The sequence below is a fragment of the Theropithecus gelada genome, chromosome 3 (genome assembly GCF_003255815.1).
Source record: "Theropithecus gelada isolate Dixy chromosome 3, Tgel_1.0, whole genome shotgun sequence".
Taxonomy (NCBI): domain Eukaryota; kingdom Metazoa; phylum Chordata; class Mammalia; order Primates; family Cercopithecidae; genus Theropithecus; species Theropithecus gelada.
Genome location: NC_037670.1, coordinates 165,590,466 through 165,608,186, shown reverse-complemented (window position 1 = coordinate 165,608,186; position 17,721 = coordinate 165,590,466). Strand labels below are relative to the sequence as shown.

Below are 17,721 nucleotides of genomic sequence, written 5' to 3'. Positions count from 1 at the left end.
TTTGGAAATTCTTATATTCATGATAGGAACAAGAATGGAAGTAGGCTTCTCTGTATCCAAGGATGCTGATGAGAGGAATAGTCTGGGAAAGGCATGAAAGGTAGCGAAAGTGGGCAAGATTATCATGAAGTGGTGGCTAGACTTTAAATTGCTTTGTGAATTGGGGATATGGAGGCTTTAAGAAAAAATAAAACCTTAAAAAAGAAAATAAATTGAAGTTTATCATATGCATTACAAAACAATTCACATCAGGGTTCCTTTTAATAGTGAATCCCCCACCCTAGCCCAATTAAGTTATGAATCTTTTTAACATGAGATTTCCAGATCTAGTGCATTAACTGAGATAAACTTTCATTCATTCAACAAATATTTACTAAGTGCCTATTATGGCCCATGCATCATATCCATGCATTATGCAAAACCCTGAGGATAAAAAGGTGAATAGGAAATATTTCCAAAATGGTCTCAAAAGGGAGGAAACATATGGGTAAGCAAATAAATATGACAAAATGTCACTATTGCTGGAAAGAAAGTATGTTTGGTATGTCCAGAAGCCTAAAGGAGGGAGAAAGTACTTCAACCTGGTAGTTGGGGATGAGGGGACATCCAGAAGGACTGGGAGAAAGGGCTTTAGGCTGATTCCTATGGGATTCGCAGGCACTGGACAGGCAGACTTGGAAGTAGAGGGCTGAGATGGGGAGGAGGCTTCCAGACAAAGGGAGCATCATAAGCAAAAGCTCCCAAGGGATAAAATAGCTTAGCTTGTTTGGGGGCCCAGGAGTTCTTCACCATGACTAGAGCAGAGTGTGCTGGTGTGGAGAAAAGTATGGAAGAGAATGGAATGCAAGATGGGGAGGTGGGGACAGCCATGTCACCCAACTGGTGGGGCCTTATGTGCCATGTGCCATGATGAGGATTATGGACTTTATTCTGATGGTAGGCTGTGGAGAGCCACTGAAGGGTTTCAAGAAAAGTAATAACATATTAGTGTTGTATTTAAGGAAAATCGCTCTAAATAGGAAGCCCTGACAAGAGATTAGAGAAGAGAGAAACCAAGTAGACAGTGCTGCCAGAGCCCAGGAGACCAGGCAGGACCCTAGGATAGGATGGGGAGATGGACATAAAAGTTATTAGGAGTTAAAGTGACTTGTTCACTGCTTGGGTGAGTCGGGCAGAAGAGAAGAGAACCTTGAAGATGAGCTCCAAATCCCTGCTTTTGGCAAGTAGAGAAGCAATAAGCCGTGTTCTCCAAGACAGAGGAAAATGAAGAAGAGATGAGTCTGGAGGAAAAAGATAAAATAGATTCCTTTGGACTCACGGGTGATCCTAGTGGAGATATCCAATAGGCAAGATGCTTGGATGGAAAGACTGGCTAGAGATTCCCAGTGCAACTAGTCATGAGTGTAAAAGAAAATGGCCCTAGACATGGCTGAGACTGATCCAGGAGAAGGTACAGAGTGAGAAAGAGAAGTGGAATTCTGAAGGATATCCACACAGTCTGAGGAAGAAAAACTGGCAAAGGAGAAAGAATAAGAATAGAGCTACAGACAGATCCGGTAGAGAACGGTGTCTGGAAAGCCAGGGAGGTGAAGTTTTTTCAGGAGCAGTCCCAGGAGGGGGATGGGTGAGGAAACCTAGCACACGCGAGTACATGGGAGGTGCACATGAGGAAGGAAAGAACGCCAGGCAAGCAGAGAAGCCACAACTAAAAAGAAAAAGGGCCAAGCAAGTCACCTTCCACTCCGTTGATGTTGACATTGAGGAAGGAGTGAGACAGAAGAGGTTGAAGACACAGAGGCCAGCCTCTCCCAAAGTGGAAGGTCATTCACCTCACGAAGTGCAACATGTCTCCCTCCCTGCAGAGCACCAGGAACGAAGCAGATCACCCACCTGGAACCTTCAGCACTGGCCTGTCCGGGGCTGCATCTGGGCATCTCTTCCAGCCCTGTGTTGACCAAAACATGAGCACTGAAGTTATTCTGCTTCAACACCCCTGAAATCCCTTGGAACTTTCATGATCCCTTGGTAATGAGAGGCCAGCTTTGGTTTTTTTAAAGCATTATCAACTGAAAACAAATGGAGTTCTTGCTACAATTCTGAGGGGATTTTTCATTCCAGCTATAGTTTGTATAAATAGAGAAGGCAGAAACACATTGTCTTAACATAGGGACTCTTGAATGAAGCCACCCTCATAATTTTAAGAATAAATGATTGGGCCGGGTGCGGTGGCTCAAGCCTGTAATCCCAGCACTTTGGGAGGCCGAGATGGGCGGATCATGAGGTCAGGAGATCGAGACCATCCTGGCCAACATGGTGAAACCCCGTCTGTACTAAAAAATACCAAAAACTAGCCGGGCGTGGTGGCGGGCGCCTGTAGTCCCAGCTACTCGGGAGGCTGAGGCAGGAGAATGGCGTAAACCCAGGAGGTGGAGCTTGCAGTGAGCCGAGATCCAGCCACTGCACTCCAGCCTGGGCGACAGAGTGAGACTCCATCTCAAAAAAAAAAAAAAGAATAAATGATTGATACCTTACTCAACAGTAGTAAAACAACTTGAAGTTTTACTAACATTCTCTACTCAGTTTCAAAAGTGATATGAAAACTGCTAAAGAAGACAACTATACTCTATTTCTTTTTTATCAGTTCTCACCTTTTCTTTACCAGTTCTCACTGAATTCTCTTCCCTGGGGTTAAAATGCCTTCTGAGAGGTCCGTGCTCAACCCTGGGTTTGTCTCACACCCTCAATAGCTGGTTACTCTCTGCCTCAGTGCTCTATCTGTTTAAAGTTCAATCTATGATCAAGTTAATTGAAAAAGTGATTTTAGTTCAACTTTCTGGCTCTTGGAATTCTTGATTTTTTTCTCCACAAGCAGCAGGAAATTTAAAAGGAGGTGGAATGACTTGTCCATTAGTCTCCATCTCAGTAATCAATCATTGTAAAGCCCTGATTTCCCCCTCTTACACGTCAGAAGGGAATAAAGCAAAATGTTATTCTGTCTACACTCTTCCCTAATAGCTACTTTCAAGGAAAATGTTGGTTCGGGATGAACTGATTCCCCTTTTTTCTAAATGCTTCTTGTTACTAGTTGCAAAAGTCAACCACAGACTGCCCCAAAGACAAAGTTTTCTGGTAATTTTCCTTAAAGAAACTGCACCCTGCACACTGAACAACACAATCTGAATAAAATTTTACCTTTCTTATCAGAATTGTAACAATCACTCATATGGCTTGAATGTGCATGCATGTGAATATTTGCTTCAGATCTTTTGTTTTTGTTTTCAAAAAACAAAATATCAGGCCAGATGCGGTGGCTCACACTTGTAATCCCAGCACTTTGGGAGGCCAAGGTGGGCAGATCACTTGAGGTCAGGAGTTCAAGAATAGCCTGGCCAACATAGTGAAACTCCGTCTCTATTGAAAATATAAAAATCAGCTGGGCATGGTGGCAAGTGCCTGTAATCAAGGCTGAGGCACAAGAATCGTTTGAACCCAGGAGATGGAGGTTGCAGTGAGCAGAAATCACACCACTTCACTTCACGATGGGTGACACAGCAAGACTCTGTCTCAAAAAAATAAATACATAAATAAAATATCATAGATGCTTTGGAAGTTCCCTGGCACCCTTCCCAATTCCATTTCTTTCCCTTTCTTGAGAAAAGTAAACACCATCCTTCATTTTGTGTTTATTAGTCTCATGCATATTTTTATGCATACAATGCAAACATGTTTCTTTAGATAATATCTAATATGGTTTTACCTGTTTTTGAACTTCGTATAAATGGTATCGTATTCTATATTTCATTCTGCACTCTACCTTTCTTACTCAAAGTTGTGTTTGTCCATTTGGAAACATACATGTGCTTCATGTAATAATATTAACATACATGTGTTATATAATAGAAATGATCACAGTATATTTGAAATACATGTTTTAATATTAATTGGGTCAGGCATGATGGCTCCTGCTTGTAATCCCAGCACTTTGGAAGGCCCAAGGCAGGCAGATCACTTGAAGTCAAGAGTTTGAGACCAGCCTGGACAACATGGGAAGGCCCCATCCCTACTAAAGATACAAAAATTAGCCAGGAGTGGTGGCAGGTGCCCGTAGTCGCAGCTACTCAGGAGGCTGAGGCACGAGAATCACCTGAACCCAGGAGATAGAGGTTGCAGTGAGCCAAGATCACACCACTGCACTCCAGCCTGAGCAACAGAGTAAGACTTGGTCTCAAAAAATAATAATAATTAATTAATTAATATTAACACATGTATTTCAAATATACCATGATCATTTCTATTGTATGAATATACCATACATCATTATCTATCTTCTTATTAATGAACATTTGAATCTTTTATTTTGTGATACTGTCACAAACAGTGGTGCCATGGACATTCTTGGATGGGCTTCATGTGCTCATAAATGGAAGGGCCGGGCCACAGGCACGCACGTCTTCAACCTCATGATAGAGTGCCCCATCTCTCTCCAGTGTTGTGCCAGTGAGCAGGCAGCATCGCCTGAGCATGGAGCTTCTTTCGGGTAAAAACAACCCTAGCCCATCCAGGCCTGTGAAATACTCCAGGCCCTTGGGGAAATGGAGCTGCATTGCCTAAATAGAATCACTATTATAAAGATGAAGAGAAATTGAGGGCAAAACTGAATGAGAGGGACTCCAGAGCAAATAAAGTGTCCAACAGAGTGAGCTCCAGAATATAGAACAGCAGGGCATTTTAAAAAGCAGGAAATGATATAAATGCATGAAGATGACCTAATATAAAGTAAATTGCCTTTTCTTGGCAAAATACTTTGACGCCAAAAAAAAAAAAAAAAATCAATTGAAATAATTCAGATACTGCAGTCTCCCATAAAAGCACCAAATCTGTCAAAGTTCTGTGAATGCTCACAGCAGCTTGTACTCAAACGAAACATCACCTGTAGATGAATCCTAGTGACTCCTGGAAGGTCCTTTAAATGCCATCTCTGTGCATACAGATTTACAAAAAAATAGGCCAGGCACGGTGGCTCACACCTGTAATCCCAGCACTTTGGGAGGCTGAGGTAGGTGGATCACCTGAGGTCAGGAATTTGAGACCAGCCTGGCCAACATGGTGAAACCCCATCTCTACTAAAAAAAAAAAAAACAAAAAAAAAGAAAGAAGAATACAAATTAGCCAGAAGCGCTGGCGGGTGCCTGTAATCCCAGCTACTCAGGAGGCTGAGGTAGGAGAATCACTTGAACCTGGGAGGCAGATATTGCAGTGAGCCGAGATCATGCTGTGGCAGTGGGCGCCTATAATCCCAGCTACTCAGGAAGCTGAGGCAGGAGAATCACTTGAACCTGGGAGGCGGAGGTTGCAGTGAGCCAAGATCGTGCCACTGCACTCAAGCCTGGGCAGTAGAGTGAGACTAGGTCTCAAAAAAAAAAAATTACAAAACAATACACTCTTTTCATCCTTGAATCACCTGTTCACTGCCCAGCTTATATTTATACTTGCTGTTTTTAAACATTATGAATATACGATCTCTGATATGATGTGATCTATAAAATTTGGGCAGCAATGGCTGCCTTCTAGGAGGACAGGCATCTGGGGGACAAGCAGGGGTGGCAGGGCGACTAGACAAGCATTACCTAGTCAGGGCTTAAAACATTTAAGTGAGGCTGAGATTCTACCTTATCAATCCACAAATATCTCTCTAAGAACATCTTAAGATCGATTGCATGTCGCCTTTTCTGCAAAACATGCCCTGACTGCCCCCAGATGGGGCCCAGTCATTCAGGTTCCCAGCACAGAAATCTCCCGTAGAACTAACCAGGGTGATTATACTTGTGAGTTTACCTGCCTGTCTCCTCACTTTTTAGCTCCATGAGAACAGAAACAACAGATTTCACTCAAAATCCTTCATCTCAAGTAATGTGCCTAGCATTGTTGGTGCTTAATAGACACTTTTTTTAATAAGTTCAGTGAAATATTCTTCATCATTCAATGATTTTTAAATGTCCCAAGGGATGTATTCATTAGTTTTCCTTGTCTTGTGTATTGGTACTCCTTAGAAGCTCTGTTTAGAAAAAGCAAAAAAAAAATCTAAAGCTCAAAAATGTTTAGCTGTAAGCCCTATGAGGGCAGGAATTTCATGTTTTGTTAACTTCTGCATCCCAAGCATACTTTGGCTGTGCCTAATACATAGGTGCTCAATGAATGTGCTGAATAGGCCGGGCATGGTGGCTCATGCCTGTAATCCTAGCATTTTTGGAGGCCGAGGCGGGCATATCACCTGAGGTCAGGAGTTCGAGACCAGCCTGGCCAACATGGTGAAGTCCCATCTCTACTAAAAATACAAAAATTAGCCAGGCATGGTGGAGTGTGCCTGTAATCCCAGCTACATAGCCTGGGCAACAAGAGTGAGACTCCGTCTCAAAAAAAAAAAGAAAAAAAATTGTGCTGAATGAATGAAGAGACTTGGCTATGAAGAATTCCACACACTAAACAGAATCCAGTTCCTTTCTCTATTGAGTGTTTAAATGTTATATTTATTTCATGGGGGAATTTACCATTTTAACCACTTTTAAAGTCCAGAGGCATTAAGTACATTCACACTGTTGTGCATCTATCATTACCTTTCTCTTAGGTTTTTCACTTTAAACCTGATCTGCACATCACATTTCAAGCCATTCAAAAGAGGAAAAGTTCATTTTTATTACATGATTGTAGAGTGGTAAGAAATTAGCTATTCCTATTGCAAACTAGCACCCGGGATGATCTCTTTAGAAATTGCTTTCTTTGTCTCTCACGTATGTCTGTCTGTCTCTCTCTCTCTCTCCCTCCCTCCCTCCTTCCCTCCCTCTTTCTCTTTCCACCCCCCATCAACTTTCACCTTTCCCATCTTTTTACCCTCCCTCAACCATGTACCTATTATCTACTTTTTGTCACCTAGATCTAACTTTCTCATCAAATGTAAAAGTGTAAAAGGGCTTGGAGTTTATAGAATCGAAACACATTATTTCACATATGAGAAAATAAGTCATATAAAAGAAGGTATGAATTCTCTCAAAAACAGCAATCAAGACATTAGGATGATTTTTCCATCTATTCATCCACCAAGTCACACCCCTCCTCCTCTCTGTGTATTATTTGGGGGTAGTAAGTTATTAACATATCTGCATCTAAATAAATGCCGGTGATTCTGACATCTAACATCTAGATGTGTGCATGTGGGGTGTGCGTGTTGGTGTATGATGGGTCAAACTAACCCAGAGTGTGTTTCGCATTCTGCCTGAAGGCCTAGGATTACTTACTAATAGCAAAGAGGGGGAAATGTTTTTAACCAACAATCCAAAGTGGAATATACAGTATTGATCCTCTAATTGATCCTTACTGACCCTACAGTAAAAGAATAAATAAACTGACCTCTTCAACAGAAAAAAAAGGCTCTAGACTTTGTTGACTCAATAAAAAGAGCTCACTCCTCCATTCCCTGACTAGTTGATTCCTGATCCAATTGACGCAGGTAAGACCTCCTGAGGAAACACCTGATACCACTGCACATGACAATGAACTTGGGAAACCCTGAGCTGGAGTGTAAGCTGCCTTAAGACAAGAACCAACCATGCCTTTTTGTTCTCCCTCCTCACCTAGCAAAGAGCTCTGCACACAGCAGGTTCTCAAAACACATCTCTTTACCCCATCCATTCATTTGCCCAGTGAGTCACAGGTTTTCTTCTCGAACCATTGACTTTCACTGGTTAGTTGAGCTTTAGGATGATTGAGGAGGAGAGGTGGGATATGAGTGTGTTTATTTATTAATACGGGCATACACATGGCATATATGCAAGGAGGTGCACATCATGCATACAAGACTACAGATGTTTGCATGTGTTACTTTCAAGGTGAGTATGTCTCAAGTTTTTTAATCAATCGGCAAACAGTGTTTCAGAAGCTATAAGTACAGGACCCCAAGTGTGTTTCAGAAATTAAACAGTTCCTGCCCTCTAGGAATTAAATAAAGAGTGCAGAAAGAAAGAGGCTGTGGAGGCCCCTCAGCTAATGAAACCTCCTGAACTCCAGTCTATATTAGGTTTACCACCTCTTTTCCCTGCAGCACCCAAAGCCTCCTTGTATTATAAAATTAAAACTAATGGAACTACAGCCACATGTCACTGAACGACAGGGATATGTTCTCAGAAATGCATCGTTAGGCGATTTTGTCATCATGCAGACATCAGAGTGTACTTCTATAACCTGGATGGTGTAACCTGGTACACACCAAGGTTATGTGGCTTAGCCTATTGCTCTGAGGCTATAAACCTGAACAGCATGTTACTGTACTGAATACTGTAGGCAATTATAACACAATGGTAAGTATTCGTGTTTCTAAACACAAGAAAGATGCAGTCGAAATGCAGTAGAGAAGACAAAAAATGATACACCTGTGGAGACTCTTACCACGAATGGAGCTTGGAAAACTGGAAGTTGCTTTGGGTGAGTCAGTGAGTGAGAGGTGAGTGGTGAGTGACAGTGAAGGCCTAGGACACTACTGTACACTACTGTAGACCTTATAAATGTTGTGCACTTAGGCTACACCAAATGTATACAAAATATCTTTCTTTTTCCAACAATAACCTCAGCTCACTGTAGATTTTTTACTTTATGTGCTTTTTAATTCTTTTAACTTTACAACTGTATGAAATATTTTCTTTCTGTTTTTTTTTTTTTCTTTTTTTGAGATGGAGTTTCACTATTGTTGCCCAGGCTGGAGTGCAAAGGTACGATCTCAGCTCACTACAACTTCCGCCTCCCAAGTTCAAGCAATTCTCCTGCCTCAGCCTCCCGAGTAGCTGGGATTACAGGCATGTGCCACCATGCCCGGTTAATTTTTTGTATTTTTAGTAGAGACAGGGTTTCACCATGTTGGCCAGGCTGGTTTCGAACTCCTGACCTCAGGTAATCCACCCGCCTCAGCCTCCCAAAGTGTTGGGATTACAGGAATGAGCCACCACGCCCAGCCTCCTTCTTTATAGCCTTATCCTATAAGCTTTTTTCTGTTTATAAAATTTTTTATTTTTCAACTTTTGAAACATTTTTGTTAAAAACTAAGATACACACATACATTAACCTAGGCCTGCATAGGGTTGGGATCATCAGTCTCGCTGTCTTCCACCTCCACATCTTGTCCCACTGGAAGGTCTTCAGGGGCAATGGCACACGTGGAGATGTCATTTCCTATGATAACAATGCCTTCTTCTGGAATCCCTCCTAAAGGACCTGCCTGGGGCTGTTTTATTGTTAACTTTTTTTATAAGCAGAAGGAGTACACTCTAAAATAATGATTAAAAGTATATCATAGTAAATATATAAACCAGTAACAGTCATTTTACTATCAAGTATTACATACTGTACATAATTGTTCGTGCTAGACTTCTATACCACCAGCAGTGCAGTACGTTTCTTTACACCAGCATCAACACAAACACAGGAGTAATGGGTTGTTGCACTGTGACATCTATGATGTCACTAGGCCATAAGAAGTTTTCAGCTCCATGATAACCTTATGAGACCACTGCCATATGTGCAGTCTGTCTTTGGCCAAAATGTCACGGGGCATATGACTGCGTTTCATTTTTGGCTTGCTTGTCATTCTTCCCCTTTGCACTTCCTAAGGGCAGACCTTCATGGTACCCACTACCCTGTGCTATATTACACATGATTCATATATTAGATATTATTTTTACTCTATGAGTATTTTTTTTTCAGATGGAGTCTCGCTGTGTCACCCAGGCTGGAGTACAGAGGCATGATCTTGGCTCACTGCAACCTCCACTTCCCGGATTCAAGCCATTCTCCTGCCTCAGCCTCCCGAGTAGCTGGGATTACAGGCATGGGCCCCCATGCCCAGCTAATTTTTATATGTTTTGTAGACACAGAGTTTCACCATATTGACCAGGATGGTCTCAATCTCTTGACTTCATGATCCGCCCACCTCGGCCTCCCAAAATGCTGGGGTTACAGGCATGAGCCACCATGCCTGGCCATGAGTATTTATTTATTGTCCATCTCTCCCCTCTGGAATGTAAGCTTCTCCATGTGGTCCAACACTGGACCTGATGTACAGCCCACAGGCCCTCAATAAATACTTGTTGAATGAATGAATGTGTCCTTCATGTCTATAACTTCATCATCTACCACAGCGAGCAAAGTAAATACGCAAAAGTTATATGACAAAATGTGTATGCACTTTGGTCAGTGAGCTTCAAAACAGGGTGTGTGAGCCGCTCTAATTACTTCCATTTAGAATTGAGATTCCAAGAGTATTATTTCCTTTTTCCTCTCAATTTGTGGAATCAATATCCCAGTTTCTTCTCCACCTCACTCCTGCCCCGATAGATTCTAAGATGATGGTAGAGTGTGGTAGGTGTGTTCCCACACCTGGAGCCAGAATTCGAACTCTGACACCTTCGTTTCCTAACTAACTGTGAGACTTCGCAAGTTATCTGACCTTTATGTGCCTCAGTTCCCTCAACTTTAGGATGAGAATTTAAAATAATACTAATACTTCCAAGGGTTATTATGAACAATAAGTTAGCTAATACATGTAAAACTTTTAGGAGAGACCTGGCATCAAGGTTGGCTATAATTATCATTAATCTCTCTCCCACCCCATCAACTTTGCAAGTGATGTTTAATGGAGATGGAGAGGACGGGGGGAAGAAGCGAGAAGCTTGTGAGAATTCTGTGAGTTGATGATGGGAAATTAAAATACAGATTTACCATAATTGACCATGAACTAAAGCCTTCTGCCCAATATATTCAAGTAGCAAAGTTTCTTAAAGTGTAGAATGATATACTTAAATTTAAACCCAAGTTATCATGGAATTATATTCATCTGAAACAAAGTATGTGCTTGGTTCTTTTAGAGGCTATAGGCTCTATGTGGCACTGTCCAACAGAATTTTCTCTGATGGCAGTAATGTTCACTGTAATCTGCACTGTCCCACACAATAGCCAGTAGGCACATATAGCTATTGGACGTTTGAAATGTGGCCAATACAACTAAGGAAATAATTTTTTTGTTTGTTTTTTGAGATGGAGTCTCACTCTGTCACCGAGGCTGGAGTGCAATGGCACGATATCAGATCACTGCAACCTCCGCCTCCTGGGTTCAAGCAATGCTCCTGCCTCAGCCTCCCAAGTAGCTAGGATCACAGGCACATACCACCAGGCGCAGCTAATTTTTGTGTTTTTAGTAGAGATGGGGTTTCACCGTGTTGGCCAGGCTGGTCTCAAACTCCTGACCTCAAGTGATCCGCTTGCCTCGGCCTCCCAAAGTGCTGGGATTACAGGAATAAGCCACTGTGCCCAGCCTATTTTATTTAACTTTGGTTATTGTTAACTTAAACAGTCACATGTGGGTAGTGGCTCCCCAGCTGGGCAGCACAGCTATAGGGGATTTGATATACAAGCTCCCTGACTTGGTCCATGCCTGCTCTCCAGCTCCGGGTCTGCTCCTTCTCCTTGCCCCAGAAATCAACACTCACAAGGCCAAACTGCTGTCCCACACCTCTATGGTTGTGCATATTCTGGCCCATTGACTGAAATAGCCTTCCTCCACATCCACCTCCAAACCTTATCAAACATCTTGTTCAGATTTCATTTCCTCAGGACAACTTTCCCTAACCTCCTCCCGCCTACCTCCCGCTACTGCCAACACAATCTACCATCACTTCCTCTGTGTTTCTCTGCATCTGTTTCTATTGCTGCTCTCATCATCCTGTAGTTGTAACCTATTTTCTGTGACACTAACAGACTATGAAAATTGTAAGGACCAGGTCTTACGCGTTTCTTCATCCTAGTGATGTGTGCCCAACACACAATACATGTGCAGTAAATATTTGCTGATACCATTATTAATTTTTAAATATGTGAATGTTTTCTTAAAATTATTTTTGGAGCATTGACAACCACCTTGTGATTATGGGAACTATTTAAGTCAAAGTCTATTATAAGGCCAATTTTCAAAGAATAAAAAGTTCTTAGAGTATCAGTTGAAGTTCTTATTTCAAACCATATCAATATAACATTTTAGTACAAACTAAATAATATAATTGATCCCTTAGAGTTCCCTAGAACAAAATCCTACCTATAGCTCTTCCTCCTAAGGGTCTGGAAGTCTCTTGGATTTCAGAAACTGATCTTGTCACTGATCTGTCCCCAGTGCCTGCAGTCACTTAGTAGGGAGACATGAATGAGATTTAAAAGCAAGAAGACAAAAGGACCTGATTTAAGACTTGTCACGGACACCATCAAATGGGAATTCAGGGTAATCCACCCTTGCTGTACCCTATATCCAATCTTACCCTCAAGAAGGAAATAATTGAAACCTTATCCATCACAAAAAATAATGTTCATAAGTGATGTGTGTCTGCTTAGTGACATGCTAGCCAAAAAAGAATTGTCTGTTTTCCTTATTCTTTGGCAAAGCTCAAGAAATGGTCCTTTCATAGACTATGTAGCATGTGTTGCAATACTAACCTGGTCTGACAGCCACACTGGTTCATATTTTCCCATCATGATTTTCTAATTTTTTACTTAAATTCTCACCCAAGTGTTTCTTTAATTAGAATAAGCTCATGATGGATACATTTCTGTGAATCTAATTTGTATGAAATATTTCCCAAATGTCAAGCATCTGGTGAATGTATTTTACAAATGATTGTCTTTCCTGACCTCCAGGAACTTACAGTTTAATAATGCAAACAAATGAATACACAGTGATGAGAAATGCATATGTGTGGGTACAGCATGGCAGAAGGTCCTTGAGGAGAGTGGATTTCAGAATGACTAAATCCAAATGACTTTACCTTCAAATCAGACATAGATTTGATGTTCATTTTCTTATTAATTATGTGGTTTTATGTTGAAATGCACAAATGGCACTTTCTAATGTAATTAACATCGATTTAACAAATAACTAAGTTCTTTAGATCATTTAGATAAGTCTCTAATTTTCCTATATATTAACAGATTTTAAAGTCTTTTTTCTGGTTTTCCTTTTCCCTTGCCAATACATATCTTCCAGAATTTTAATCAAAGTAGATATTTCAAAGAAGACAAAGGTCTGAGATCTCTTTAGCAGTTTCTAATGAATAATGTGAGATAAACATCTTTTTCTAAAATGTCTCATTTAAATATAGGGATATCAATTTATCTTTTTAACTTCCTTATAAAATCTGCCCATCTAAGAGGAACACTGATTAAGTGTAAAAATTATGTTCTATATGTTATTGGAATTGCTTGTGAATTCTACTAATATAACATGCACTTATTTCCAAAAAGTGTCTATTGCTGCTCAGAAAAGGAAGATCTGGTTTTCAAAGAGTGTGTTTTGAGGTTAAAAATGAAGATAGTGACCCTAACTCTCTCAAGATTTGTAAGGCTGGCATGCCATCTATCTCAATAATACCTAACAAGAATGTCAAATGGACAGAAACAGCCATGGTAAGCGGGTGCTTGCCGCTGACAGTGATTGCTGTATTTTGGGTGATGGGGAACACCATTTCCATTAGTTCAAGTGAAATACAATGCCCTGCCAACTCTAGGTATCAGTGTATTCAATAACCCTGCTGTGCCATGTCTATTTTCTGTTGCTGCAATTAAAAATCAGTCGATACAAAGTCAAAATGTTGTACATCCTTCCCCTATCCCTTTCCCTGTCACCGTGTTTCCAGCTTCACCGGAAGAACATGTCACTATGGCAACCAATCCCTCCGGTGCACAGACCAAGTCAACCTTTCTAGTCAGACTGCCAAGCAGAGCAACAGGGAATCAAAGCTCTGAATGGAACCGCCAGAAACCATGAATTCCATCCCCCTTTCTCTAAGTGGGGTTAACCAATACAAGAAGGGATACCTCTCTTGTTCTAGAAGGCATTCAAGGAAGGAAAAGTAAGAATATCCTTCAACAAATTCTCCCAGTGTTTGCTGTTCATTATTAACATGAATTCTCCCTTACATTTCAGCTAACTTCCTCTCATTTCAACTTTAAAGAAAGCAGAAAATCATGGATAAAATAACACTTTATAAATCTGAGAATCCGAACACTGTTATAAGGTCACTCATTGTCAGAAACTATTCTAGGCCCTCTTGTTTTCCTGCCTTGATGTCCAAACCCAAGCTGCTCTCTTCTGGACTCCCCTAATATTCTGTACATCTTTACAAAGTGGTAATGCTCCAAAAGGGTCACCTCTTCCAATAAGAGCCCAATTGTGAAGCAAATGGGATATTGGTTGTATTAACACACCCACAACAAAATCAGCTAAAATCCCTAGTCATTCTAAAGAAGGTACAAAACAAACACTTAGATTCTGTCTCTGAAGTCACCTCACCTAAATCTGACCTGGCCACCTAGACCAGACCCACTGCTAGTCATTCTTAAACAATTGACTTTTTTTCAAATTAACAATTTTTCCTGATCAACTGCATACTTGTATCCATCAAAGAACATCAGTTCTCATAAATATTACTTTAATACAGCAGCAAACTTCACAGCATTATAATGAGACATTAAGAACTGCTTTTATATCTTGGCCTCAAAGACTTTGCAAATAATAGTATCTTTGTCACCTTGACATCACCATTTAATAGTTAAAGAGAATGAAACACCAGGGGAAAAAAAACAGACTCATAAAATCTGCACATCTTCCTGGGATGTAGCTACCATAGAAGAGAACATATTCCTTTCTTCAGAGCAGTATTAATACACATTCAAACAATATTCCAGTGGGTTGACAACAGGATGGTTCTCAAAGTATAAATCATACAAGGTTTACAAATTCCATCAGATAAGCAGAATTTTTAAAGTAATGTAATCATATTAAAGTATCAAATAAATTTGTATCATTGGCAAATGCAGCTTGTTTTCTGTTTTGGTTATACACTTTGGGAATTTTTATATACATTTTCTGAAAATCTCATTTTTTTTCTCTGACATGCCCATTTTGGTGTTACTCAAAGAACTATTTTTTTGTTGTTTTTACTTATTAGATCTTGTTGATATTCAATGCACACGAGAAAGTCACTACTGTCAACCACTGTTTCAGAAGGAGACATGAAGAATTGTGATATGATGCTGCTGGTCAGCTGGCTTCGAGCTGCTTACAGGACAGGGGCTGTGATTTATTGGTGTTTATATGACCAACGCCTACACCATACCTGGTATAGTATAGCGCTCAGCAAACGTTTCTGGTATGAATAAGGCCTTCTGTGTGAAATGTTTCCCCCAATTTCCCTTGATTAAATCAGTTCAACAAAAAGTATTGGGAGCCTGTCTACCCCGACACATGACTCTTACAGGGCTTCCTTTAAGAGCACAAACGCCGTTCGAGATTCCCTTCTTCTCAGAGGCTGATGAAGCATTATCCTGGATAAGAACCCTGGACCATGAGGTTCCACTCGAATCCCGACAGAGACGCGCGAAAGGAGAGGCAGGGGAGAGAGTTAAGCCTGAACCAAGCTTCATTAGCAGCTATTGGGAGGCAAGTTCCGGCCCCGAGGCTCAGCCAGGCCTGGATAACCCGACCGCCTGGAACCCAGAGACCTGATAGCCTGTGGCCTGGGGAGGAAACGCGAGGGGCTGCGTGGCCTACAGGCTCCGAGCTCTCCGCAGCGCCACGCCTAGCGCCCGGCGCTTACCTTTCCGAATGAGGGCGGCGATCTCGGGGTCGAAGCCCTGCCGGTGGCACTTCCTCCAGAGACCCATGTTGGTGGAGTTGTACTGCCTGCTGCACTCGTCCGCGGGGCTCATGGCGAACAGCTGCCGGCGATTCCGCGCCCGGAGGAGTTTGCCCTCCCAGCGGTCCAGGCGCGAGCGGCTCGCCCGGAGCGGCAAGTTGTTGTTATTGTTGTAAATGAAGCCGGGGTCGACCCGGCGGGTGTTGAAGGCCTTGCACCTGTCCCTGTGCTTCCTGGCGTCCGTCTCGTACCAGTGGTCCGAGCAGATAGCCACGGCCAGCATGCCGAGGGCGCAGAGCGCAAGCGAGAGGCCGGTGTAGAGCAATAATCTTCCGGCAGCCATGCCTCCGCTTGGCGGCTACACCATGGGCATGATCCGCCGCAGCCTCGCCTTCCCTCGCCGCACCCGGAACAAAGCGGCGAGCGGCCGAGCTGGGGGAGGGGGCAGGAGAAGGACTCGCGCCGCGGCGCCCCCTCGGCCCCCGCCTACCGGAGCGCGGCCCGGGGACTGCGGGGATGGGGGCGGGCGGCCTAAAAAGTTCTGATCTGGAGAGGCTCCCGCTGGCTCCTGGGCATCCTCTGGGGCAGGTGCAGCCTCCGGCGGCGGCGAACCCAGTGCAGCCGCCTCCCGCCCCCTCCCCTCCCCGCAGGAAGCTACTGCCCCGAAGCGGCCGCCTCGGCTCCCAGCCCGGCTTCGGGCGCCGCTGCCCTCGGGCCGGAAACTAAATGCCAAGTGTCCTCGGCTGCGGTGGGGCTTGCGGGGGTTTCTTTGTGCAGGATGGTGACGGGACAGAACTCGTCTGTCTCTCTAAGGGAGACGGGGGGTGCTGTCAGGAGGCGCCACCCGACCACCGGGTGAAGTGGAACGCCCCCGATGCGGCCGGCGGGCGAAAGAAACCTCCAGGTGCTGGGGCCAGCTTCTCCGAGTCCCTCCTGGGTCTCCGGCTCAGAGAGTCTCTCCCTCCCCGTCTGCAAGCAAAGACCTGGGGCGCGCACCCAGAAATGTTCTTCCTCTCCGGGTCGGATCCTTTTAAAATCTCCGTTCTCTGGTCACCAGCAGGTCGGTTGCTCCTTCTGACCCGCGTGCTGCGCTCAGAGGCGCACTCCCAGCGGACGCACGGTCTCGGCCGACCTTTCCCCGCGAGCTCCCCGGTGCACTGCCTCTGGCATCGCCATTCAGGCGGCCCCTCGGGCCGACAGCGTGGTCACCTGGGCGGCGTTACCGGACAAGTCCCGGCCGGGGGTCTGCGGAGACTGGGCGGCTGCTGGCGGACGCGAGGGGCGGGCTGCGCGGCCGAGGGCGCACCGGGCAGCGCTCGCGGCGCGCGGCGCTGGCGGCTCGGCGCACCGCGCCTTCAACACCATGGACAGGTCACGCCGTCGCGGCGCGCTGCCGGCCCAGCCGCCAGCCCCCGAGCGTCACGCAGCTCTTCCCAGCGCCGTCTTCTGCCTGGAGTGTCCACCCGGCCGCCTCTGGACCCGGCTCTCCCGCGACGCCTCCGCCTCACTTCATCTGGCACCCGGGAGCCCCGGGAGCCTGCCGCCCAGGTGCAAAGAAAATGCCGCAGGCACCAAGGAAAACCCCGGTCCCGGCCTCTCCAAACAATCCGCCCCTTTCTCCAGCCACCTGAGCCCCTGGCACTCTGGCACCCCGTCTGCTCTGCCCAGCTGGGCTCAGCCGCTCTCAGATTGCACCATTTTCTTCTCAGCCCACCCCAGCGCCGAGATGCCGGCTCACTCGGCAGCGTGCAGAGAATCCCGTCCCGGCCTCCGAGTCCCACGATCCGGCTCCTGGCGCGCGGTGGTCGCCGAGATGAATGGGGAGAGGGTGGGGGAGGGAGGCTGGGTTACTCGGCTTCCCCTCGTCGCCTCCTCCTCTAGCCGCGGAGGCTCCGAGGCGTGGCAGGCTCGGCTGGTGCCCGGGAGGCGCGAGAACCCAAGCTGAGCCCAGGGGACTGAGGAAATCGCGTCGCCCGGGTGCGGGCGCAGGAGGCAGCCGCTG

At 44.5% G+C, this 17,721-nt stretch overlaps 1 protein-coding gene across 1 annotated transcript in view; it reads right to left on the bottom strand.

The window, feature by feature from the left end:
- Window positions 1–16,343, bottom strand: part of TMEM178B (transmembrane protein 178B) — a 397,583-nt gene extending 381,240 nt beyond the window's left edge. The window contains exon 1 of the mRNA XM_025379937.1: window positions 15,681–16,343. Within this exon, the coding sequence (XP_025235722.1) occupies window positions 15,681–16,062 (382 nt within the window). The 5' untranslated portion in view covers window positions 16,063–16,343. The remainder of the gene's footprint in view (window positions 1–15,680) is intronic.
- Between the last annotated feature and the right edge of the window lie 1,378 nt (window positions 16,344–17,721).